Genomic DNA, 25,355 nt, shown 5'->3' on the forward strand with positions numbered 1-25,355 from the left:
TGTGCTGTCTGGGATGCCCACAAATCCAGATACTGTTGTTACCAAGGCCACAAAAAAGGTATGTGCTCTGCATACACTCTTTATCACAATTTAAAAAAAAACAACACTTAGCATGTGTATAGTGTTCTGAATGTTGAATGTTGCTGTGATTGAACTTGGATTTGAACTCAACTTTAATATTCTAACTACTGTACTTTAATATTCTAGCATATTAATGGTACAATCCTGTGCAGAGTTACACCCATGAATGGGATCAGATTCCGGGAACTCTGCATAGGACTACATTGTAATTCTGCCCAAAATAGCTTGTTCCCGCCGCGCCGTTTTCCAGAGCCAAGGCTTATTCCTGGCGCCTGTCAGGTTTAACCCCACATGAAAATAAGAGCAAATGAAAGTACTCCGTAGCAGACGCGGAGAATTAAGGTCCAGGGTCCCGCATTTTTGCTGGAATTAATCGTTGCAAAAAGCAATGACCGAATGGAAGGCGTCTATGGCACCTGGAAGGCATTTTCACGTTGGCAGGAGCGCCACCGACCACTCCTTTCCATAACTGAAGTGCAAGGCAAGACGGAGGAACACTATCCTCCCTCCCCCTCCGAGGAGAACGGCCAGTACGGGGCGCTGCACAGCTGCTTGCAACAACCGCAAAGTGGAACCAGAAGAGGCGGGGCTCGGCTTGCCGGGCCCGGGAGGGTTGCTGCACCTCCTCCGCCCGGGCGGAAGTGGCTTCGCCGGTGTGGTGCCGTCCACGATGGGTCGCAAAAACAAGAAGAATCGGCGAGACGGCCCTTCGGACCTCCGGCGAGTAATTACCTTCGATGAGGAGAGTCGACGGTGAGTCTCAGGGAAGGAGGAGGAAGCAGCAGCAGCAGCAGCAATAGACACGGGAGGGGGGCTTCGGGCAAGCTGCCTCTGCACACGCTGTACTGCGACCCCACGTGCATCCTGAAAACAAAACGGGGGAGCAGGAAGGGGAAGCCTTCAGCTGTGTACGCAGGGCTCATTGCACGGACAAATAAAAATAGTGTGTACACTGCACGTCCACTGAACCGTGGATCCTGGGCTGGAATATTGTGTTGCCACGTGAGGATGGAGGAGACCCTCTCCCGGATCTCCAGATTGGTCTCTCCCCTCGGGCAGAGGAATACTGGGATAATACGTTAAACAGGCTTCCATACAAATCGGTTCCCTGCATGCCACTTAACTAGCTCTGTGCGGGGTATTCAGTTATGTTGGGTCCCGCCATTAGTCTGAAAGGGTACAACCCAGGCACAGGCTTACCACTCATATGAGAACCCAGTAGCACCTTTAAGACCAATAAAGATTTATTCAGGGTGTGAGCTTTCAAGTGCAAGCACTCTTCGTCAGACTAAGAACTCCTTACGTGACCGTGGGAATATATAGCAAAACTTAATTCTGTTAATTAGTAAACTGTGTCACACATACAAATACAGCCAATGATAATTCTTTGCCAGAACAGCCAATCAATTCCCTTGAAATTCAGTTGTTATTCACACAAACATGGGAGAAATAAAACTGCCTGGGAAAGTGATCAAAGGCTATCACATCACCATACGTTGCTTGCCCCATCTGTTCCCATGCCAGTGTGAAACATTCTTACAAGGTAATCGCCAGTGACTATCTTCTTTTAGTTCTTGCCTTGGAAGCAATGACAGGATGGCTCAAGCAAAGTCGTCTGAAGCCAAACCCTCCAAAGATGTAGGTTCTGTGGCTGGGTAGAAATGGTCCAAGCGAGGAAGCACGATTGCCCATCCTCAACAGGGTGCAGCTATTAGTGACCCACTCCACCAAGACTTGCGTGTGATCCTGAATGCCTCCCTCTCCCTAGAGGCACAAATCACGAAATTAGCACAGCTGGCATCTGTGCCAAGCCAAACTACTAGCGCCCTTTTTGGCCCCAGAACACCTAGCCACAGTGATCTATGCAATGGTCACCTCCAGACTAGATTTCTGCAACTTGCTGCACGCAAGCCGACCCTTATCCCTGACCTGGAAACTACAGCTGGTCCAGAATGTAATGGCCAGGGTCTGTGAAAGAACACTGTGGAGATCCCACATCTTTAACAGCTGCACTGGTTGCCAGTTGAATCCCAGATCCGGCTTAAGGGACTCACCTTTAAGGCCTTATGCAGGCTAGGCCCAAACAAAAGGGCAACTCTGGAATTACCAGCCTATGTGATCCAGTTAACTGTTAATGTTTCTGTTGATATGTGTTTTTTTAATTGTTATCACCAAATGTTGCTGTTACTACTGTTGTTACCCTGTTATTACTGAGCCATGTTTTTACCTGTACTGTTTTCCAAGTTTCTTGTAAACCACCCTGAGCCACGAGGGGAGTATATAAATTTAATTAATTAATTAATTAAACCTACAAGTCTGTCATAAGTTGGCTACAACTTGACAGCACCAATTTGGTGTAGTGGTTAAGAGTGGTGGCCTCTAATCCGGACAACCAGGCTTGATTCCCCACTCCATCACACGCAGCCAGCTGGGAGATCTTGGGCCTGTTGCAGTTATCTCAGAGCTCTGTCAGCCTCACAAGGGTGTCTGTTATGGGGAGAGGACAGGTAGGCGATTGTAAAAATGCTTTGAGAATCCTAGAGGTCTCTTCTTATTGATTTACAACCATGTAATCCAATTTAAGACTCATTGGAAAAAATGGTCTACAAATGCAGTTAATGAGTAAACAAATGTATTTTCTCCTGTCACTACAGCAGGAGAAAAAAAGCACAGAAAAAGTACTTTGCTCCTTGGTGAACTGGGCAGTCTTCGACATGTATAGCTGTGTCTACTTGGAGACTTACAGGAGTTGCTAAATGGCCAGGAATAGGATAACTTGCCTTCTACTTAACATTTATATCATTGATTTTGTTTGAGTGCATAGAGCAGCCTTTCTCAACTTCTTTACTGTTGAGGACCTCCTGAAACATTCTTCAGGCTTCAAGAAACCCCAGAAGTGGCACGATTGTACAGAATATGGTTGGGAAGCAGAGCTGTGTACACATCAATATAGAGCCCCTTCCCACCCCCTCCAGGCTCATTGTTGGCCATTCTGGGAGGGGGTGGCGGGTCAATATGACCATATATGGGTTATATCACCTGATAAAAGTTTTAACATTTAAAAAAATATATATTAAAAATTAATTAACTCCCATCCATTCAGGAAACCCTTCCAGGGCGATCAAGAAACCCCAGGATTTCATTAAACACTGCCTGAGAAAGAGCATCATAACATAAATCAGGACACTCCCCTCCCATTGTCCCTTCCTATGACTGAAACCCAAGGCTGATTATTACAAGTTCCCCTTTGTTAGTTTTGGGGAGGAAATACCCTCTATTTATTTCTTTGAAACTTTTTCATGTCAGTTAGTTTGCACATAATAGATTTTATTTATCTCTTCAAAACCTGTCCTAATAGATTTTGTACCATACCCATTGCTTAAGTATTGGTAGTTCTGTGATTGTATCTTATGCTACTGTATGGTTAATCTTTTGCTTTACAAAATGTTACTTGCAGGCAACTTAAATGTGTTTCGCCTGCTGATTGCATGTAGTAAGCTTGTGAAATCCCACAGGAGGAAAAGCACTCTTCTTTTTAACCTCCCTCCATGTAGCTAACTTACCACGATTGCATTCCCAGGGAATACTTGACGGGATTCCACAAGCGAAAGGTTGAGAGGAGGAAAGTAGCTGTGGAGGAGATAAAGCGCAAACTAAAGGAGGAACAACAGAAGATGAAGGAAGAGGTACCCCATCTTTTTGGTGTCTTTGAGAAGAGAGATGGCTGACTGTGCAACAGGCACCAATGGGTGAAGCAGGGAACTTTTCTGCTGAAACAAACTGCAAGCACCTACACAGTGCAGGTTGCAAAGGACAGGGGGAGCCTGCTTTCGTACCAAGCTGTGTGCAGTTTTTGTTCCCAAAAATATGTGAAGAGAAATTTTGCTTTTATTAAGTGACTCACGCATCAAGAATGAAGGACTTGAGATTCAAGCTGGCTTCTTATGGTTGAGGGGCTATAGGGCTTGGTACAAAGAATATAGTTGTGTGGTGACACCACCCTCCTTTGAAGGTTATGCCTTCATACAGTGTCTTGTTTAAACTGGGAGAGGCAAAGCAGCTAGTTGTGTCCCTACCCTAGATCTCAAAGAGGTTCATAAGACTTTGGCATGCTGACAGCCTTCCTGACTGATGAAAGGCAGCTGAACTGTGTAGCATTATGTCTCCACAGCTGATAGAAGCACATGAAAGGGGTGTAGGAGTTATCTAGGGTGTTGCTTTCATCTAGTTTCCCTCTCCCCTTTTCACTGAAATGGCCAATGACTATATGGGACCTTTAGCCCTAATCCAACTGGGAAACTCATGGAAGTCCAGTCTGCCTGGCTTCCTGAAAGTTGCAAATGTCTTGGAGGATGCCAGCTGCTAATTGCTGGTGCCAGAGAAGCTTCTCGTCTTATAAAATAAAAGGGTATAACCACTGAAAAAGTTATAACTGTTGAAGAGTTACTATTAGATTTAGGCATTCATTCCCTGACATGCTGCAGCTATTTTTGTGTGTGTCAGAATTCCAAAGTACCCACAGGTTCAAAAAAAGTTGGAGGGCCCCTCTTTACTGTCTTGACAAATTTCGCCCTCCATTGTTTCTCCCGGTTCTCTAGTTCTAGAGATGCTACCCATTCCTGCTAAGCTCTGTGTAGTTACTTATGGGCAAGTCTGTGCAGGATTGCAGCTTTAGTAAGATCAGGCCCTAGCTTTGTAATGTGTGCCTTGATGGTATCATTTTATGTGCAACCCATTTTTTAAAAAATACTGTTTTGAATGCTTTTCAGCTTTATCATATATTTTATTAATTTGTGAACTGCTGAGCGCTTTTTTTTTCTTCAAGCAGCATATAAGTAGCTTAAAGAAATGAAATAGAGAAATAACTGCTTAGTGCCCCACTCTGGAGGAATCAATAGCAAGGTGGGCATTTGAAGTGTTAGGTTTTCTACTGATATTTGGGAGAAACCAAGCAGCTGATGATCTGAAAATGATCAGGGGTTTATTTGTTTGTTTATTATGTGTAGCGCCACAAGGAATACATGAAGATGCTGAAGGAGAGAGAGGAAGCCTTAGGTGAGCATCCTTTTGCATGGTGGACCAGTTGCATTTCAGAGCAGTTAGGAGGAGGAGAGAGAGCAGAGTATATGGGGTGAGTGATTTGGAAGTGGTTGGTCTGCAGGTTAATCATCTATGATTTCCTTAAGCCTGTATGCCTACTGTGCAGTAAGTTGCATTGTATGGTATAATACTGTATGCAGGTTAGATTGTGGACAGGAGGGAGATGGGTATAGATCACTAGAAGTTCTTATCTCCAGAGTTGTGTGTGCGTGGGGAGAGGAGTAGTACTGCAGCCTGTGAGAAGAGCTCAGGCTCAGAAAGAAAATCCAGCAGTTTCTGTCATAACCTCTCTACTTTGAATGTGATGGTCTCCCAACCGTTTGGGAAATTGCTTTCAGAATTCTCTGTTCTCCTTTAACGTCTTCAGATGAGGCTGACCAGCTGGAGTACATGGTGACCTCACAGAAGGAGTTGGTGAGCTATGATCACCCAAACCACACAGTTACTGTCACTACCGTCAGTGACCTGGACCTCTCAGGAGCACGCCTGCTGGGGCTGGACAACCATGAGGTAATGCTTCTGTCTGCTTGAACGTTTTAGGGGGTGGTTACACATTTCTGGATTTTACAGATTTGGTATGAAAAATTGTCACTAGAAGTTATGGATTCAGAATTAATTTGGTATGGGTTTTTTCAATCTCCTGCATTTTATCAATTAAAAAAACTTAATACAAGTTCTTACTTTTGAAAAAGCAAATGTAATCTAAGGCATTGCTTCTTGTATGTGAGAGAAGGGGAAGAGAGCCAATTGGGTGTAGTGGTTAGGAGTGCGGACTTCTAATCTGGCATGCTGGGTTCGATTCTGCACTCCCCCACATGCAGTCAGCTGGGTGACCTTGGGCTCGCCATGGCACTGATAAAACTGTTCTGACTGAGCAGTGATACCAGGGCTCTCCTCCTCCTCCTCCCCGATGCATGGGCATCATCTACCTCCCCCCATAAACTTAGTGCTTTGTGACTTTTCATTAGGAAGATGCTGAACCAAAAACAGAAGATGATGTCTCAAGACAACCAACGTGCACGTTGCCTAAAAAATCTAGAGACCCTTTTCTCTCTGAGAGGTGAGCTCTAAGACTGTAACATGGACTATCCTATCTATCGTTGGGGAGGTCCTTCCCCCTACTTTTTAATCTGTTTACAACTCCATCTGTGGGAAAGCTGCTGGTGGATGTCTGCTCTCTGCATTGTGGGAAAGAGAAGGATTTTGTACTCTTTTGCAAACCCTTTTCTGTATGAAATAGCAAAACCCAGTTTTTAAATCTGTTTGGTAGCAATTTGTATTCTGCACCACAAGAGGGCAACCAACTTCCTATTGTTGTTCCTCATACTATCTTCCGGGCAAATGAAATCTGTGTTGTTTTAGGAATGATGTTTTAAAAATCTATTCCAACAATGTGTTTTTCTGAAAAACTATATACTATTCTGCTTGAAGAAAAACAGGATAAGGCAAAGAAAAACAGGATAAGGAATCCAAAGTACACCCACATGAAATAATACATGTTCAGATAATTTGAGTTGCACAGAGGGAGGGAAGACAAGATTGGAGGGACATAAACAAGGACAGCCATGATTGGGGCAGAGCCAGGTTGTGTGGATGTGATATGGCAGCTAAGACTAGGCTGGGGAGGGTCTTTGTGGAAGAGGCTGGCCTCAAGGAAGATGAAGGCTCAATCATTTCAGATACAGGAAACAGTACAGTTGCTCACAGAAGGCAATCCCACAGGTGCATTTTGGTGTACCCCATTCTTCCTTCAAGGAGCCCCGAGTGACTCACACGTGTGTCTCGGTCACTGCTGTTGAGTGGCAGAACTCTCCCATGTTTACCGTCCTTGGGTCCCATTTGTTTGTGAGAAATGCAGGCTTACATGTATAATTTAAACAAAGAAATATAGCCGCCTAGGATCAGTAGCAGAACCACATCATGTGCCTTCTGATGAAGTTGGCTCCTAGTATTGGATTTGGGCAGAGAGTGAGGGGAAGGAGCCAGGCTCTCTAGTCGACCGGAAACCTTCATGGCTCTAGAACTCATTTTCTTCCACCCTCTGCAGGATCTCTTCGCTCACTGCTTCGCTGCACAGTCGTAGTCAGAGAAAGACCAAAGGCAAGCTGTCTCGGCAGAGTCGGAGCGTGAAAAAGAGAGCCCAGAAACCAAGCGTAGGCCGAACCAGCAAGTCCCAACGTAGAAAAATGACAGGCAAAGGCCAGCGTGTTCAAGACTGATGACCCAAAGGAAAGGAAGGTGGTGGCCTGAGCAGAGGAAACGGCCGTTCGGCAGCACAGCTTATTGGGAAAGCCCGTTTTATATAAATTTCTGTCTCCATTGTCAGGGAATGGCTGTTAAGCTGCAGACGTCTCCCATGGAGTTGAGGAATGCTGGGTAAACTGTCTTGCAAAAAAGACTGTGTGCCCCTAAGTGTGCATTCAGACTTCTTCAGAGGATAAGGAAGGGCTCTCTCAGTATAACTTTCTTCCCTTCCCATGGGAGAAATGGGGCAGGAGAAAGCACTTCCCTCTCTCCCTACCCAGGTGTGGGTGGTAGGCAGACATCACCAGTCTCCTGGTGGGAAGGGTCTCCTTGGCACTCACATTCTTGTAGGAATGGTTTTTCACCTCTCTGACATCTCAGACCATCCCAATGGGGAATCCGGTGCCTTGGGTTCTTACTGTTCAGGACTATGTTTCAGTGGCTGAACAGACCATAACAGTTCTGAGGTTTTCCTGTTGTTGATAAATAAATTTCATAACAAAATTGTGCATTTTTATTGCTTGCAGATCCTCATGACACTTGATAGGTGAGAAACTGTGCCAGCTTCTATTACTTGTGGCAGGCCGGGGAACAAATGCTTTACAACTTACATCATGCTTATCCTCCTATGCTGCCTCAGGATTTTTTTCCTACTCCCATATCTTGGAAATGAGAATGTGGAGCTCGTGGCTCCAGGCAGCAAGGCTGTGGCAGAAATGAGTTGGAATCTCAGGTCTCCCAGATCAAAAGCGACCGCTGTGTGCACAACAGAGTGCCCAGGCTCCCCAAAAGCACTAGCAGGGCAATACTCTTTTTCAGGAACACCTTAAGATACCACAGAGTGATGAGCCTGCTTTTCGGCTTTTCCTCAGACTGGCAAAACAAAGCACCAGGGGAGGAGGGGATATTGTTTCTCCAAGCCCGCAGATTCTGAAAGTCTGAATATAGACCAGGAGAGAGTACCCTGCCTTCCTCCCCGTTGGAAACTACTGGAACTGATATTGTTCTTTCCCCTGTTTTACCCCTACGAGAACCCTGTTTGGCTGAGAGTGGTCAGCCCAAGCTCACCCAGCAAGGTGTGGATTGAGAGCTGCTTCGCCTAGAAGCTTGTCTGCCGTGAAATACTATACAAGCCTGGCTCTCGGTTTCTGAATCTTTCTTAAACTTCGAAAGCAAGAAGAGGGCAAAGGCATTTCTTTGGAAAATAGGATGGGGGGAGGGAAATCCCTCAATTATGGGACACAAGACGCAATTCCATTGATCAGAGCCACTGTCCGTTCCTTGTGTGGAGTTGGGCTGCTAGCAAGGGTCTTGGAGGAACGGGCAGAGTATCTTTTCTTCCAGGAGAAGCAGATAGCTTTGTAAAAAGTGTCTTATGGGCTGCTGTTTACATAATCTCTGTACAAGCGCAGCAGCAGTCATCTGACCAGGGATCCCTTTAGCCATGTGTGAACTAGAAAAGTCAGCTGTTCTCGGCCTCTTGTGCAACAGCACAGACTGGATTGTTCGGGAAACGATTCTCGCTCGCAGATCTGCCAAAGAGGTTCTCTGCTGAACAGCTGTTCAACTAGCAACATGTTAAAATTAGGCCCAGCTTCACTCCTGGATGCTGCGTGACTCTACTGCGGGGCTGGTCTTAATTAGCACAGCTTCTCCTCTAAATACAAGATGGCCCTGTTTTAAAAGAAACAACAGTTATGGCACGTATAAAAGCACAGGTTGAACGGACAAGAAGGATCATTGGAAAGCCTGTCCAGATGTCACAGGATAATTTGCTGTTTATGTAACATCTGCTCTGAAAGCTATAAAAGCCGGGTTGGCAACTCTCCTGTCCTGGGCCATATTTTGCATTCAGCAAGGGTTGCTGAGACTGCAGTATTTACGGTGCCTCCTGACTGGTTGGCTTCCTCTGTGAGCCAGAAACAGCCAGGGCTCCTCTTGGCCTGCTCTGTCTTGCTCGCTGTACATCTGCTTTTGGTGGCAGGGCTCTTATTTACCCACAGTGGGGTGGGGGTTAGAGTCCTTTGACTGGGTCTCGGCTCAGAGGAAAGGTGCTGAACATATAATAGGTGCAGAGTGGTGTTTGGTAGCCATGGCTTGTGCTGGAGCAGTGCTGATAAGGCCCTGCCAGCTGGATTTGGAGTCCTGGCTGCCAGTTGCCCACTCCTGCCCTAGAATGTTGGATCCTGCACCAACCAGAAAAGTTCAGAGTATTTGGGCTGGATGAAGGACTGGCATGGTTGTACCCTATGCTGTTGCTGAAGGTCCCTGTGGGAGTAATGTGCTGTCAGTTTATTGGGGTAAGACCTGTAACTGGTCTCATCCCTGCAGTTTATTCCAGGCTGCTCAAAGACTATTCCCCTGCAGTGCTTCAGACACAAGCTTGGACTTTGAGTCTGCAAGAAGCTATAAATGTGGTGCGACATTTGCTGACACGGCCATCCTTCCTAAGGGCAGCGCACAGGTCTACAGGCAGTTCCCCTCTTCTGTTGGGACAGAAGGGAAGAAGCATTCGGGTGCATAAATCAGGACCCTGAATGGTGCCATGAGGTTGGTGCTGTGAGCTGAATACAGCTTTCTGTAATAGCCAGGCAATTTCTGGAGCAGTCTTCGGGTCTATTTGTTAGTGGTGAGGATGATGAGTGTGTTTAAAACGACCCATGCTGATGTGGGAAGCCGTTTGTCCAAGAGAGTGCGTGTCTTGTGACTCAAATCCTGTGAGGATTTTGGTATGTAGCTCACAGGATTAAGCACGTAGGCTACTCCTGGTGATGGATGAAAAGCCAGAAGCAGGAACTTCATGGCATTTGATGAATGCTTTTTTAATGCAGCCTGCCGATTTCTAGGTTTCTTGCAAGTGTGATTTTCTTTATCCCCCGCATGTTATGGTTATTTCCAAGTACAGGGCTTGGCTCTCGGCTGCCTTTGGGTGTGTTCTCCCTGCCTGTGGTTGTTATCCCAACACAGCCTTCCTCAACTTTTTTACCAATGAGAAACCTCTGAAACATTCTTCAGGCTTCAAGAAACCCCAGAAGCAGCACAATCGTGCAGAATATGCTCAGGAAGCAGAGCTCTGTACATGCCCACCGGGGACCCCCTCCTCATCCTACCCCTTCCAGGCCATTTTGGGAGGAGCAGGCAGGTTGACATGACCATATATCAGCAAGTGAGAGATATATGGTCATATATCTGATAAATGTTTTAACAAATTTTAAAAAATACGTTAAAATTTATTGACTCCCATCCATTCAGGAAACCCTTCCTGGGCCATCAGAAAACACCAGGGTTTCACAGAACCCTGGTTGAGAAAGCCTGCCCTAGCAAGACAATGGAAAGGGGATGGGTGGAAGGACTGATGTCTTGACACAAAACACAGAGAAACAGGATTACCCATTTCTTATACTGTCTTTTTACATTCCTGGCCCATTGAGAACAACTAACCGCTAAGCACCTTGCACCCAAACAATGTGAATCTTTCACTTCCATTGAACCGTGTGCAATCCTCTGAAACAAACAATGTGAAGCCGTCCTCTTTCTGAAATTCACAAAATCCGGATGAAATTTCAAATGCTGATTTGCACCATTCTGTTTCCGTAGATTACAAAGTGCCGACCAACACATTCCTTGTTCCCGAGTTAGTGCAGCTGGATGGGGACAGGGCTGGTGCCTCCATCCATTCTGCTGGCACCGTGGAGCTATGGTCGTGTAATGCTATTGTTATGCTGGCAGGATCTTGAGGCCCAGGGGTGGGAAGGGCATATGATACAGCAGCATTGCTGGAAGCTGAGCAGGTGTGGATCTCTCTGGCCAGTGCCTGGACTGGAGCCCTCCTGGGAAGAGTTGGGTTTCAGGATGAAAGAAAAGGCAGAGTATATATGGAGTTAAGCAGCTGCCATTATCAAATGCTGAAAGTTACGTCGTCTGATTCTAATAGCATAAAGGAGGATGTGGGCGGAACTGGTCCACTGAGTGGGAGGGGTGGCTAGCTTAGTCCAACCTGACCCTCCTGGTAGCTAGACTTTCCCCCTCCTGCCCAGGTAAATGTGTACTGTTAAACGTAGCCCCTTGGAGACTACACAGTGCCCAAGACTGCTGCCTCCCTCCAAAGAATGTCTTCGTATACCATTGCCTGCTCCATCCAACCACTAGTCCAACAAACCAAACATTCCTGTTTCCAACAGGGGGCAGTTGGATGCCACGGGGAAGCCCACCTTCGGGACACGCTGACAGCAGCCCTCACTTGCTGATCAGTCCCCACCATGTACTAACTAACACTCTGAGAGGTCCCACTGAGATATCATAGCTGGCAGTGAAGAACGCATCTAGTCTCCCCTAAACCTGCCTAATTTCTCTTTAAATCCATCTAAGCTGCCAACCATCACCAGATATTGTGACAGTGAGTTCTGACAGAAATGCTGATTTTAAGAACTGAGGCAGATGATGAGTGGGTGGGCAGGAAGGGCTGTGCCAGTGCTTGTCTCTTGTGGCCCTTCCTTGCTTATTGTCTGCCCCTAAGTGTGCATTCAGACTTCTTCAGAGGATAAGGAAGGGCTCTCTCAGTATAACTTTCTTCCCTTCCCATGGGAGAAATGGGACAGGAGAGAGCACTTCCCTCTCTCCCTATCCAGGTGTGGGTGGTAGGCAGACATCACCAGTCTCCTGGTGGGAAGGGTCTCCTTGGCACTCATATTCTTATAGGATAGGTTTTTCACCTCTCTGACATCTCAGTCCAATAGCAGTGGTCCCCAACCTTTTTATCACCGGGGACCACTGAACGCCGAAGACAACTCAACGCCTTTTACTGAGGTCCGGTGTGTGTGTGGGGGTAGTTTACTCCTCTACTCTCAACCACTGCCCTAACGCTCTCTGATCGCTATGGTAATGTTTAAACATCCCTTCAAAATAAGATACAGACACACCACAACAATGAACATAAGGAACATTTTATTTTCATGGAAATTTTAACTCATGACAATGACAAATCAATGGGAACCCTGAGCTTGTTTCTCTGCAACGAGATAGTCCCATCTGGGAGTGATGGGAGACAATGACACCCGAAGTGTGTTGTAAAAGGCCGGGGGGGGGGAGGCGTCCTTCGGGGCCCACCTCCAATTAGTCAAAGGACCACATTTGGTCCATGGCCCACAGGTTGGGGATTGCTACAATAGGGAATCCGGTGCCTTGGGTTCTTACTGTTCAGGACTATGTTGCCACTGTGGGCTAGTAGGTGAATTTCCTCCAGGCAAGGCTGGATTGTGAAGATTTTTGGTGGAGGGATCACTTGAGCATGAAATTGAGGTCACCGTGGGTGGGCAGGTAGTTGTGAGTTCCTGCATTGTGCAGGGGGTTGGACTAGATGACCCTGTAGATCCCTTCCAACTCTATGAATCTACAATTCTAAGCCAATTGCCCAGGGTGTAAAGTAATGTTGTCCTGACTCTCCTGCTAATCAGTTTCTAAGGTGACCCCAAATGTTGCTGTTAGGAGAAAAGCGTCTGTTCATTTTCACTGTACCAGACATAATTTTGTAGGCCTGTTGGCTTCCGCATGCTCCTTATGGATGCCCTTTACTAGTTCAATCTTCTTTTGGACATGAGGTGACAACCACTGTGCCTTGTATTCCACAGCCTTGTATAGATGTATGAGTACAAGGGCAAGAGGAGTTAGAGTTTCATAGTAGGATCTGGGAAACCCAAGTTTGAATTCCCACTCTGCTGGGGGTCCTTGGTCACACACTCTCAGCCTAACCTACCAGTAGTAAAGGGGTACACCTCATAGGGTTGTTGTGAGGCGAAATGGAGGTAAGGGAAATTGTGCATCTTTGGGTTCTTATAGGAGAGAAGGATGGATGTATAAATGAAGCAATGAAATAAGTAATAAGAATACCTGCTGTTTCATTCTCTGTCCCATTCCTGATGATCCTGGGTACGGATTTTGTTGTTTTTATTGTCACTGCATTCTCGGTTGACTTTTTCATTGAACTATAGAGCACAAGGCAGCGTCTTTTTCCTGGTCTATCACCACCAATACTTGACTTTGCTTTAATGGCCTTCTTGCTGAATGGGGAGGTCCTGTATCAATGAATGGCAGACTATCTGGGGGATCTTGCCACCATAGCTCAGAGAGGGGCCAGCTGAGAGTGAAGAAATGGAAGATGGCTGTAGGAATCAAGCACTTCAGAGAGCAAGCAGCCCATTACAAATGGAATAATAGCTGTGGACCCCAGCAATCAGCCCAGCAACAAGTGGCAAGTTTTATTACCAGTTCTAATTATGACAACCTATCCTCCAAAAAAGTGAGAGAAATATCTGCCTCATCGTGTGGGTTTTCTTTAGAGAAGATCCTGAATTTCTTTAAAACCATTAATTTGCATTTGCATGATGTGAAAAGGATACCTTGGGGAGAGGAGGTTGATGTACCTAAACCTGTGACTTCCCTACCATTACAGGTATTAACTTTCTTGGTATAGGAAGTGAATGAGTCTCTGTATTCTTTCCAGATTAGTCTTTTGTTTTGCACAGTGTGGTTTCACCCTGTACATTCTGTATTTCGTGGTTCCTTCACCCTGATGCTCGTTGAACCTGCTGCATCAAAGGACTGTATGATAAAGATCCAGTTGCCTCCACCCTTCCCCCACCTGAACAAGTGAGTTCTAGTCCACAAATGCATCTGCTAGAAGAAAATGTTAGTTTTTGAAGTGCCACAAGACTCCTGTTTAAATTGGCCGGGAGTCCCTTTTGGGGGCCAGAATAATTATACCAACGAAGATACACATACAAGAAGAGCTCTTGAGAGAAGCGAGGATCTCACCCCTGTGGGAGATCATGTCTCTGAACATGCGTTTAAACACAGCCGGCTCCCAGATGACTGGAGTGTGACGCTACTCTGTGTGACTCAGAGGACATGGTTTGGGGGCAGGTACGAGCAGGGTTCCTGTCATCTTGTACATTAGAAAACGGTGGTGGTTACAGAAATTCATAGGGTTGCCAACTTCTAGGTGGGGCCTTGAAATCTTCTAGTATAACAATGCCTCCAGAACACGGCAATCAGTTTCCCTGGAGAAAATGGCTGCTGCGAAGGATATGGACTCTGGCATCCTGCCCCACTGAGTTCCCTCCCAAGCACCATCCCCAAATCACCAATCATTTCCCAACTTTGTTGATTAAAGGAAACCTTTCCAATAAGATTCTGTAAATCTCTCAATAGAGCCTCTTGTGGCACAGAGTGGTAAGGCAGCAGACATGCAGTCTGAAAGCTCTGCCCATGAGGCTGGGAGTTCAGTCCCAGCAGCCAACTCAAGGTTGACTCAGCCTTCCATCCTTCCGAGGTCGGCAAAATGAGTACCCAGCTTGCTGGGGGGTAAACGGTAATGACTGAGGAAGGCACTGGCAAACCACCCCGTATTGAGTCTGCCATGAAAACGCTGGAGGGCGTCACCCCAAGGGTCAGACATGACTCGGTACTTGCACAGGGGATACCTTTATCTTTAAATCTCTCAATACAAGTGCTGGTAGGCAAGGGGCTTTGGCCTCCATGCCCTGTGGTTGGCTACTCTTGTGAGGTAGGATGCTGGACTAAATGGAGCAGTGGTCTGATGTTCTTGGTTAAGGCCATAGGATGCTTTTTCCCCTACAAACCACTAGCAACCGTACTTAGACAGAAAATAACAGAAGGGACTGTGCGGGACAAGGAAAGAATACCAGTATTTCATTGTCTATTTCTTTTTGTTTTTTTTTCTTTTTAATACTCAGTACATGATAAACAATCCCTTTCTTTATTGAAGCCTCTATACCCAACTTGTCTGTCAACAGCCTGAAGAAAATATGCCCTGCCCCTTTAACAGGATGCTATTTAGCAGGTGATGTCAATTATCTCCTGTCATAAAAAGGCTTCAGCTGCCCATTTCCAAACATTAAAGCAGCCAGACATCCCCCCACCCCCTTTCCAGGTTATTGGGAATGCTACCAGCTCCACCCACCCAAACTTTGCTCCCATTGAAAGGAGTTTCCTGCACTGTATACAGAACGTGCCCAGGGTGGCTGTCCTTCACAATAAGCTGTGAGCCAGGGATCACTCCAAGGGAAAATAGTGTCTGGCCCTAGAGAAAAATCAGAAGTTATTTGGGGGCGGGTGGGGGGGGGGAAGAGCAGGGTTTTCCGTGCTAACAGAAAAGAGAAGCGCTTCCTTGCCTAGACTTAAAACACATGCTGCCCTGTTTGCGTCCTCCGCACGTCCCTCCCTTCTCATCGTTAAGGCGCATCAGGAAAGCATTGGCTCGGCACGCAGGGCTGAACATCCGAAAGGGAGCGAGGAATCAGTCGCCCATCCAGTGTCACTGCAACGTGGGTTACAAAACAGGAGAGGGGAAAGGCATCGAGTTTTAATTACATAAAAAGAGGAGATTCGCCTCGCCAAAGTTCCAAGCGTAATCCGCGTTCCCGGGGTTTCATTCGCCGCCCGATCGGCCCGCCTCTTTCCCTCGCAGCCACTCAAGGCTTAGCATTCAAATAAAAGAATCTGCTTAGCCAATTCAAACGAGGCTGGTGGGCGTGGCCTTGGTTCGCTTCCCCGGGGAAAGTTTGTATTCATTGTTCGAAAAAAATAATAATAATAAAAAGGGAAGAAGGCAGCGGTGGGAGCGCTCCGGAGTCCGAGCCGCATTTCGGTACTGTGGCATGAAAGGCGCGTATTGGTGTGCCTTTGTGGGGGGAAATGGGGGGCTGGTTTTCTCCCGGGGTGTTCTTGGTGAATGAGAGTTTTCTGGGCTGTGAGCTAAATTGGTAGCGTTTATGGAATGTGGTTTAAAAACGGAGCCCAAACTTGCCCTTGTTAAAACGCAAGGGGGGGGGGGAGTGGCGTTATTTCATTTATTGGCAGAAACTGAATTATAAATTGCTTTTATCTTCCCCGGGAGATTTAGTGGATTTCGTGAAATCCGATTGTTATGGTTGGGACGGGGACCTTCAGGGGTGGTGAATGGCTCTGCTTCCTCTCCGCGGCGGCTGCTGTATGGTAATTAAAACCAGCAACTTTAAAAGGGGGGGGGGGAACAACAGCTGAAGTCGTGCGAGTCTGCGAAGCGAAGATGCTGCGAGGCACGTGTGGAGCGCGCTGGCTTCTGTCCCCTGGAAAGCAGCGCTGCAGCCGTGCCGTTCAGAGGGGGTGGCTTTGAAGCTGCAGTCCTAAACACACTTAGACGGGACTAAATGCCATCAGTTGAATGGGGCTTACTTCTGAGTGAGCAGGCTCACGCTGTTAGCCGCGGCGTAACTGACTGATCAAGCGGGACTCTAATGGATGAGACGGCAAGCTGGAGGGAGGGGCGCCCAGGTGTGGTCTTTCGAGTTCTGCTCTTTCTGTGCCGTGCGCAGGTCTGCTGAAATATGCCCAAATGGGCTTCTCTTAGAGAGAGAAATAAACTTGCCCTGCAGGAGGGTTTGCTAGTCCAGGATGCAGAGGTTGTCTGTGAACGGCCATTAAGTGTTTTAACAGTTTGACTAATTGTAGCAGTGGTGCTACGGTTCTAAAAACCCCCGTGTTGGTCCTCACGAGTCAATAGGTTAAAAGGAAGGGTGACCAGGATCTGTGGGTGGTTAATCGCCAGACCTTATGTTTATGGAAACAGCCATTGATTGCTGCCTTGCTGGTAAAATGCATTTAGTGACCTAGCATGTACTTCTGTTTTTTGTTTTTGTTTTTTACCTTACATGCTCCTGGCCTTTACTGTATGCAGTGCCTTGCAAAGTTGGTGCAAGGATAACTGTGAGAAAGACCTGAGTGCTGGAAATACCATGTCGTTTTGAAATAAACCACTAAGCAGATTCACGTAAGCACTCTGTGTGTGTTCAGCAGAGGTGTGGCACCAAAAAGGCACAGATGATGGGGAAAGATAACTGTCTTCCATGCAAATTATCTGCTGTAGCTATTAAGCCTAATTTCATCCTAGTACAACTGATCTGTTGCTATTAGGCAGTTCCTGCTTGTATGTATCTTTAGCTAGAAAATGCTATCAGTGACCTGTTATCAAATTTTGCTCAAACTATCTTTTTCTGCCTCAGTTCTGAGTGATGTAAAAAATATCCCAAGCATCTATGCAGGAGCTCTTGGCAAGTTATATCATAACTAATTTGTTTTAAACTATTCTACATAGACAGCCTTACTTTAAAAAGTTCCTTACTGGACAAGACCAACATCCCATAATCCAGCATTTATTGCAACCAGCAGACATTTAAAAAATGGCCATTCATCTACTGTGATCTTTTTTCTATGCTCCCATACCATAGGCCCTAACCTCACCAGTTTGGGACTCCTGCATCTCTGTCTGGGAAGCTGCCTAAAAGCAACTTCTCTTGGAAATCGATGCCTTTTCCCTTTCCTGGTGTCCTCTTGGAGGTGGTTCTCTGCTGGAGAAAAAAGAGGCTGAACAGATGCATAAGTCAAGTAGAAGAAGGCCACTGATGGTTGTGGTGAGGGTAGCAGGGGCAATCGAAGTAGCATGTAGTTCCCAGGGTAGGGCAAGGGGTTGACATAGCATTGTCACCTTTATCAACTGTGATGTTCTAAATAATAGTTAATTGTTTTTCCTTTTGGGATATTGGATGACTGAAATGGGAATGCCTTTGACTACCATAATATTGGTGGCCCTGCAGGATTTGTCAGTTTTCCGCAGGGCCTGTAAGACGGAGCTCTTCCAGCAGGTCGATGGGTGAGGGCAGTGTAAGAGGAAGATGTGGTTGCTCCCCCCCCCCCAATTAGGAAATATGCCATCAAGATGTATGCCACCCTTGACCACCTTGGGTGATGTTTTTTTTTTTTTTTGACATAGCCCTCTGCTGCCTTGGGTGGCAGGTGTTCCATTGGGAGTAGGATTATTTTTCCGCCATATTGGAGGGTTTTCTCTGTATTATTCTGTGTGGTTTTAATGGCATTTTTTTAGTGGGGTTATAGTTGTGGAACTTTTTGTATTGTAACCCGCCAGGAGTGGCAGGTAAGAAATATAATAATAATAATTAATAATAATACCAACAAAGATTTAGCTTTGTTACTGCTGTACCTGCACTGTGCTATGTTTTAAATGCACTTACCAAATGTGCTTGGGGAGAGTTGTGGTTTTTGCTGGCAAGCTAGCAATTAGTGTTTCAGTTGTGCATACTACTAATGTAATACTATACTTGGATGGGTCAGCACATATGATTAAGTGCAATCAGACATGTTGGGGTATGCATAGGCCAACATTGATGGTTGGCCCCTGACCATTTCAGAACCAACTTTGAAACTTCTGTGTAAAAATAAGCTCTTCTGATATTATGGACGATCAAACTATTTCCTGCCATTGTCCTTATATGTCTGGCTCTGTGGAATGTCTGTTCCCTCTCTCTCTTTTTAAAATCATATTGGGAAGGCAACTGTCAGTATCCCTGTGTCTTGTCTTAACGATCCTCTTGTTGCTGCTTTCCTCCCCTTTCCCCTATAGCTTTCCCTTAAAACCATATGCCTGAGGGATCTTCCCTTCCCTGCATGGACCATGTCAGAAATTGCAGATAATGCTCTCTGTGAGAAGTTTGAGGCCAATGTGTTTGCCAAGAGCCGGTGCCAGAACTGCTTTCGAGCACTCGGGGCTCATCAGCGTGTTCACCAGGTGAGCTTACCTTTTGATACTGGGTGAGGGACATGGATGTTTGATCACCAGCTGCCTTGTATTTTGGGGGGGGGGGCGGGGGGGGGGAGTGTTCCAGCTAGAAATGCAGAAAGTAGACATTCTAAATACAGAATAACAACAGGTCAACTTTCCTAAGGCTCAGGATTCAAGTGGTCAATTCTAACCCACCAAAATAATGCCAGGGTATAACAAAAGCTGTCAGCCAGGTGCTTATTGACATTTGTAGGGGGAAGGTCTCAAATCTAGCCTAGGAAGGAGATGTTGTCATGAGGTCAGTTGGCCATGTGGAAACTGGAGCACAGCCAAGCAATGATTCTGCTTCAAAAGATCGGGTTATATGAGTTAAAGCTGTGCACAGCTAAGACTTTAGCAACCAGAAATGTGGCCTAATTTTTTTAATCCACAAAGGGCCGTCAGCAGCAACCTTCTAGGCATCCAGCTGACCCCGTGTTGCCACAGAAGGAGTACTAAATCTTTTATGGTGACAGTCAGCGTGGCTTCTTGGGAGGCAGTTTGACTTGGGTCTAGAACAGAGGTAACATTCCAATTCTAATATCATACAAGAGTATAAGAAGGACGGTCTAATAATTAAGCCAAACGGAGAGAAACAGACCTATCCAATGGCAATACAATAAATATATTCATAAAAGAAAGAAAAGAACATTAATGTCCAGGACTGATGAATGTCACTGATGAAAGAATCTAACTGAAAACTGATATTACCTGGATTCCGTTTTGACAGACGTCCTACAGAATAAAGAAAAAAGGAAAACTGCAAAAAAGGACACTTTTCTTTCTTTTATGAATATATGTATTGTATTGCCATTGGATAGGTCTCTTTCTCTCTGTTTGGCTACATTCCAATTCTGACAAAGAGATAAATTGGACACGAAGCTGTGTCTTAGTCCATAGTTCCTTGGTGCTGTGTTCTGGCTGTTTAGAAGGCTTCCTCATCTCGCTGGTGGCCCCAAAACCCATCATTTCCAAATCATGGGAAGTGCGCGGGTCAATCATCTTTCTCCTTCAGCATAAAAAAATATTCTATCGGCATCTGTTCTGATTGTAATGTACTTTGGCTTTTAGTTCCTTGTGTCTGCAGTGAGAACTCAGACTTCAACTGTTAGGGCTTCCAATCCTTTGAGGGTAGCCAGGGGGAGGGAACTTGGGCAGGAGTGCCTTTCCTCTTCTTGTGTAGCCCTGTCTTGTGACATTTTAACTAATGCAGCTGCTTAAATATAGCCCCTGTCTTGGCTCCCCAGTTCCTTGTGTTTTGGTGCTCCTGTAATTTCAGCATTCCTTAAAATGAAAACGCTGGCCTGCAACAACAACAACAATTAAGTCCTCCAAACAAGTCAATTAAGTGCTGTTTGCATTTGTGGACTTTGAATGAACCACAGAGATTAGGTAGAATAATGTATTAATGAGATATTAATTGTTATGGCAGGAGATGCAAATGACTCCAAATCAAGCCTTAATGGCTGTTGTGAAGGATAGTTGTCCCCTTCCAGTTGGGCAGAGACTCTCTCTTAAATAGCTGCATTAACAGATGATAATTCAACAGATGAAGCTTTCCTTATGGCTGCTCTCTGCAATGGCATCAGTGTGCATAGTGCTTTACGGTCTATGCTGGGAAACACAACATAAAAATTTCAGCTGGGGGGGAGAACAACCAAGGATGTGAAGGTCTAGCACACCCCTGCAAAAAAAAAAAAAAGTACTTTAAAGATGAAAAGCAATTGTTTCCTAAAAACACAGGAAGGTGGGGAAACCTCCAATGAAATATCCTCTCTTCTGGAATGGGTGAATCACTTTTTGAGAGAAATGCGTAGGATGAAGATTTTTACAGAAGGCAGTCTGCAGCATTAGCAAATGATAATTCCTGTATTGTAGACATATACAATATACTTGTATTGCTTAAGCATGTTGATTTCCCCTTATTTTATGCACTAGAAGGAGGAGGAGGATATAGTATTAAGCACTACAGTATTTCCCATGCTTAATCTTGTCTCCAAATACACTGCTACTACTATTGTGTCTGTGAGACTGTCTTGTTCAATTAATACACTATTGTTTGTTTACCATCTAAGTTGCCTTTTGTGTCCTTATCTCTCAGATGGCACAAACTAAGCTATAAGATGTCGTAGGGTACAGAGTTTTGTTTGTAGAAAACTAGAACTTTTATATTTTTACATTTCATACATAGGCAAACAGTACAATGATATATGCTATATTATGAATGGTGTCCTTTATGTGAAAACATGGGATAAGATGTTCTTCCCTCCCCCTCCAGTCTCTGTTTTCCACGGTTTCAGAATTTTTAGAAATGTTGTGTCTAGGGACAACTCTAATGATAATGTCAGGAGACAAGAAAAATAATGAAATATATACTGACTGAAGAAGCTGTGTAGGGCAGAGTTCAAGACTTGAAACTTGGTCCTGCCTGTGCTTTAATCCTGATGTGACTTCTTCCTATTCTCCCCCAGCCCCTCCATACCTATTTCATAATGAGTAGAGGAGTGTATAGTATGGTAACTTTGGACAACATTTTTCTGCCAGTGAAGTGAGGAGAAAAGATATTCTGAAATCATCTGTGCTGTTCCTCTGTTGCTGTTTTTCCTGAGATGCTCATTATTAATTGTAGCGGAACAGGCCTGTAGGCCCTGTCGTCCCCATACCCTCTCCAAGGTTTACCCAACATCTGAAGAAGCCTCTTTTTCTCTCTCAGGTAACTTGCCACCATCACATGGCCTTTGTATGGAATTGTCTACAGGGAATGTAAAGACTCCCAGCTTTTGTTCCAAATTTGAAGCCTTGCCTCTGTCTTCAGAGAAGCTTTCCCTGGAGATTCTTCAGGAATTCCTTCCTGAAGTCTCTCCAGGATTTAACACTTCCAAGTCTCTGTGACCATCCCATTGTCAAGAGTCTCTAGACCTATTAGTATTTGTTTCAAGGTAGGCTGACACAAGAGCCTCTTGTGGCGCAGAGTGGTAAGGCAGCAGACATACAGTCTGAAAACTCTGCCCATGAGGCTGGGAGTTCAATCCCAGCAGCCGGCTCAAGGTTGACTCAGCCTCCCATCCTTCCGAGGTCGGTAAAATGAGTATCCAGCTTGCTGGGGGGTAAACGGTCATGACTGGGGAAGGCACTGGCAAACCACCCCGTATTGAGTCTGCCATGAAAACGCTAGAGGGCGTCACCCCAAGTGTCAGACATGACCCGGTGCTTGCACAGGGGATACCTTTTCCTTTACCTAGGCTGACATAAGTCTAGAAACTAATTGGACTCTCCTCCCAGCTTGTCTTTTGCAGGGGAGGGGAATGGACTTTTAAAAGTGAAGATTTTGCTCATTTCAAATCTCCAAAGAAAATTATGGATATTCACACTAATGATGGATCTTCCATTCTTAACCAAAACCATATTATCAATATTCTAATAAACAGGATCCCAGTGGCTCCTTAAAGCCTAACAAAGTATTGTGAATATATGAGCTTCCTCAGATGCTTTGGAAGGACTTTCAAGGGGGATTGGACAGATTCATGGAGGATAGATCCATCCTAGCCATGGTGACTAAAGGGAGCCTCCTCACTTAGCAACAGTATACTTCTGAATACCAGAGGTAGGAGGCAACACCAGGGGAAGGCCTTACTCAGCCCTTTTGTTGGCTGGCTACTATGAGAGACAGATTTTGGGCTAGATGGACCACTGGCTTGATACAGCAGGGCTGCTCTTAAGGATTTGACTCACAAAAGCTTATGCTGGAACATGTTTTGTTGAGCTTTAAAAGGTTGGTTTGATTTTACTACAAGAAGTTATCGCCTCTGAAACGATTACTGAATTAGGTATCTATGACCTAAAAAGCACTTCATTAGTGAAGTGTCACTGTCCGGTCTTGCTGCTTTAGATACAAGGTTATTGTGGCTCTTTTACAATTTCGGTAAGAAGGTATATGTTGAAAGGATGAAGCTCTGAACACATTATCAAGATGGACATGAGGCTCCATCTACAAAACAAATTTGGACTGGCTTTTAAACTCTTTTGGTTCACAAGGAACCCTTAGAATTCTTCCAACTGAGAGTACTAAGAAAAGATTAAAACATCTTTAACTTCTGCTATAAAACTACAGCTCCCAGAATTCCAGTGGGCATGCAAAACTATAACTATTTGCATGCACAGTGAGCAGATGTGCGTGCAGTGTTTTACATCAGTGAATACTCTTACTTTTATTATCCTGATTTTTTTGTGCTCTCTAAGATGCAGAACTCCCAGGCATTGTAACACTAGATGTGTGTTTCTTCAGCATGAAAAAGCTTTTAAATATACTTGGATTAGAAGGCCAGAATGAGTCACCTGCCTGGCTTCTGGTCCACCCTCTTCTCTGGGCCAGGTGTAAAACTCCATCTCTCCCTATGGGGTGCCAGCTGGTGTCCTGTTAACAAAGGGTTTCGTGTTGTTCATTGTTTGCTGGGCTAGATCAGCCCAGGATTATGAAATAGTAATGAGGTTCCCTCTCTCCCCAGTCCTGGCCCTCTAGAATTTCCTCCTGGCTCACCTGCGATCTGCTCAGAACCATTCCCTCTGAGTGAATTGCAGCCTGGGCAAGACAATGGAAGGGAAGTGGTGTTGACAGCCAGCCTGCTAGGGACCCTCCCTTTGGTGATCACAACCTGCTCAGGTAATTGGGGTGAAGGCGGGGGACGTTGCAAGCATGCTGATGGGTTTTAAAGGGATAGGCAGGTTGACAAGTCACTTTTAGAGCTGAACTGGGAAAATAATTTGCTTTGTTGCCTGTTAAGAGTTTTCCTTTCTGTGTTTGTCAGATTGGCCCAGGCTATTTAGAAGACTATGTGCCACAGTCAAAAAGCAGAAACCAGGTATATTATATTGGGGGGACTGGGAGACCAAGGATTCTCAAAGTACAAGACACAAGTCCAGAAGCAGGGAAAGGAAGCTATTTCCAAGAAAGGCACAATATCCTTGTGTCAGAGTAGGGGTGACTCTTGTCCTTATTATTTTCCAAATAATATAACACAGGAGACTTTGTGATGTATATTTGTTATGGGTTGCTAGGCCCTTTGGGATTATCGGCTATTTGTGTTTTTGTTTTCTAGTTTTTTGATTCAAGGCCACCCTAAAGTATCTTTTGACTTTATTTGTTCATCTTAAAATAAAATGGATATTCTTAATTCTAGATTTCCTAATCCTAGGCTCCTTCCATAAACAAGCATGAAAAGGAGGCGACAATGGGGACAGGCAGGGATGGGATCTACATGTCTCAGGCACACACTGCTTACTTCATTGGCTTCTGGGCCCTCCCACAGCCTGGCAGCCCTCCCTTTCCCCTTTACAATTGAGCTGTTTTGCTGGAAGCACAGCAACTCAGCTGTTGGCCATTAAAGGGCTGAAAGTGTGTCTTATTCCCCCCCCCCCCCAATCTTTGGCAGAAGAAAGTCTTTCCATTTGAAAGCTCTGCCCACAACCACCCTGCATTTCCTTGTTTGAATTGTATTAAAGAGAGGTTTCCTTTCATCCAATTTAAATAGAGAAGTTTGGGGGTTCCACAAGTTGTGTTTATTCTGTGCATGATGTCGTGCGGAACCTCTGAGATATGTAGAGCCATACTTCTCTCCCAATGAGAAAAATCGCCATGGGGATTTAGGGTTACCAGCTCTGGGTTGGGAAATACCTGGAGATCGGGGTGGAGCTGCGATTGAGCAGGATTTGGGTCAGGAGAGACCTCAGTGGAGTAGAATGCTATGGAGTCCATCCTCCAAAGCAGCCATTTTCTCTAGGGGAACTGATCTCTTAAAGTCTGGAGATGAGCTGTAAAACTGGGGACCCCCAGGTCCCACCTAGGGACTGGCATATGGATGCAGCCTTAGTTAAGCAAAAGATTCCCTCTTGTCTCCACCACCTAGAGACTGACTAAAGGGCTTTTTATGTGTCCAGAATATTTCTGTGCTGCCCCTTCAGACTCCTGCTCAAAGTAGCTGGCAATTAAAATTACACGCCCTGAATTATTCTTGTGCTAGTTCATGTCATCTTCCACCAGATGGACCTGGGTGGGGGACTATCATCTGTAGATCTATTTCTCAAGGTGTCCCCTAACTGGATATCTGAATCCATGGATTAGCGGTATACTTACCCCCCCCCCCCAAATTTTTTTACCAATTTTTACAACCAATTTTTTTTCTTAAAGGAGTGTTGCATGCCTTATATGTGCATGGTACTCCTTTTATGAAGCAGAATGGAAAGGTGGTGGGACACAGTGGAC

General features: G+C 45.5%; 2 protein-coding genes across 6 annotated transcripts in view; both read left to right on the forward strand.

Moving 5' to 3' along the window:
* Nucleotides 1-679: 679 nt before the first annotated feature.
* On the forward strand, nt 680-7,929 carry NOL12 (nucleolar protein 12). The gene is made up of 6 exons (XM_077339473.1): nt 680-834; nt 3,662-3,767; nt 5,088-5,136; nt 5,549-5,691; nt 6,150-6,241; nt 7,229-7,929. Exons 1-6 carry the CDS (start codon nt 752-754, stop codon nt 7,398-7,400), a joined length of 645 nt encoding a protein of 214 aa, XP_077195588.1. The 5' UTR covers nt 680-751; the 3' UTR covers nt 7,401-7,929.
* An 8,039-nt stretch (nt 7,930-15,968) lies between these two features.
* Nucleotides 15,969-25,355, forward strand: part of TRIOBP (TRIO and F-actin binding protein) — a 63,184-nt gene continuing 53,797 nt past the window's right edge. Inside the window, exons 1-3 of one of the 5 annotated variants that reach the window (XM_077339478.1) lie at nt 15,969-16,107; nt 18,899-19,063; nt 23,902-23,955. In XM_077339478.1, coding sequence (XP_077195593.1) covers nt 18,950-19,063; nt 23,902-23,955 — 168 coding nt within the window. In that variant the 5' untranslated portion in view covers nt 15,969-16,107; nt 18,899-18,949. Of the gene's footprint in view, nt 16,108-16,508; nt 16,756-18,898; nt 19,064-23,901; nt 23,956-25,355 lie in introns of those variants that run through there. The other 4 variants (XM_077339477.1, XM_077339474.1, XM_077339475.1 and 1 more) reach the window with 4 other exon arrangements.

Source organism: Paroedura picta, chromosome 5 (genome assembly GCF_049243985.1).
Source record: "Paroedura picta isolate Pp20150507F chromosome 5, Ppicta_v3.0, whole genome shotgun sequence".
NCBI lineage: Eukaryota > Metazoa > Chordata > Lepidosauria > Squamata > Gekkonidae > Paroedura > Paroedura picta.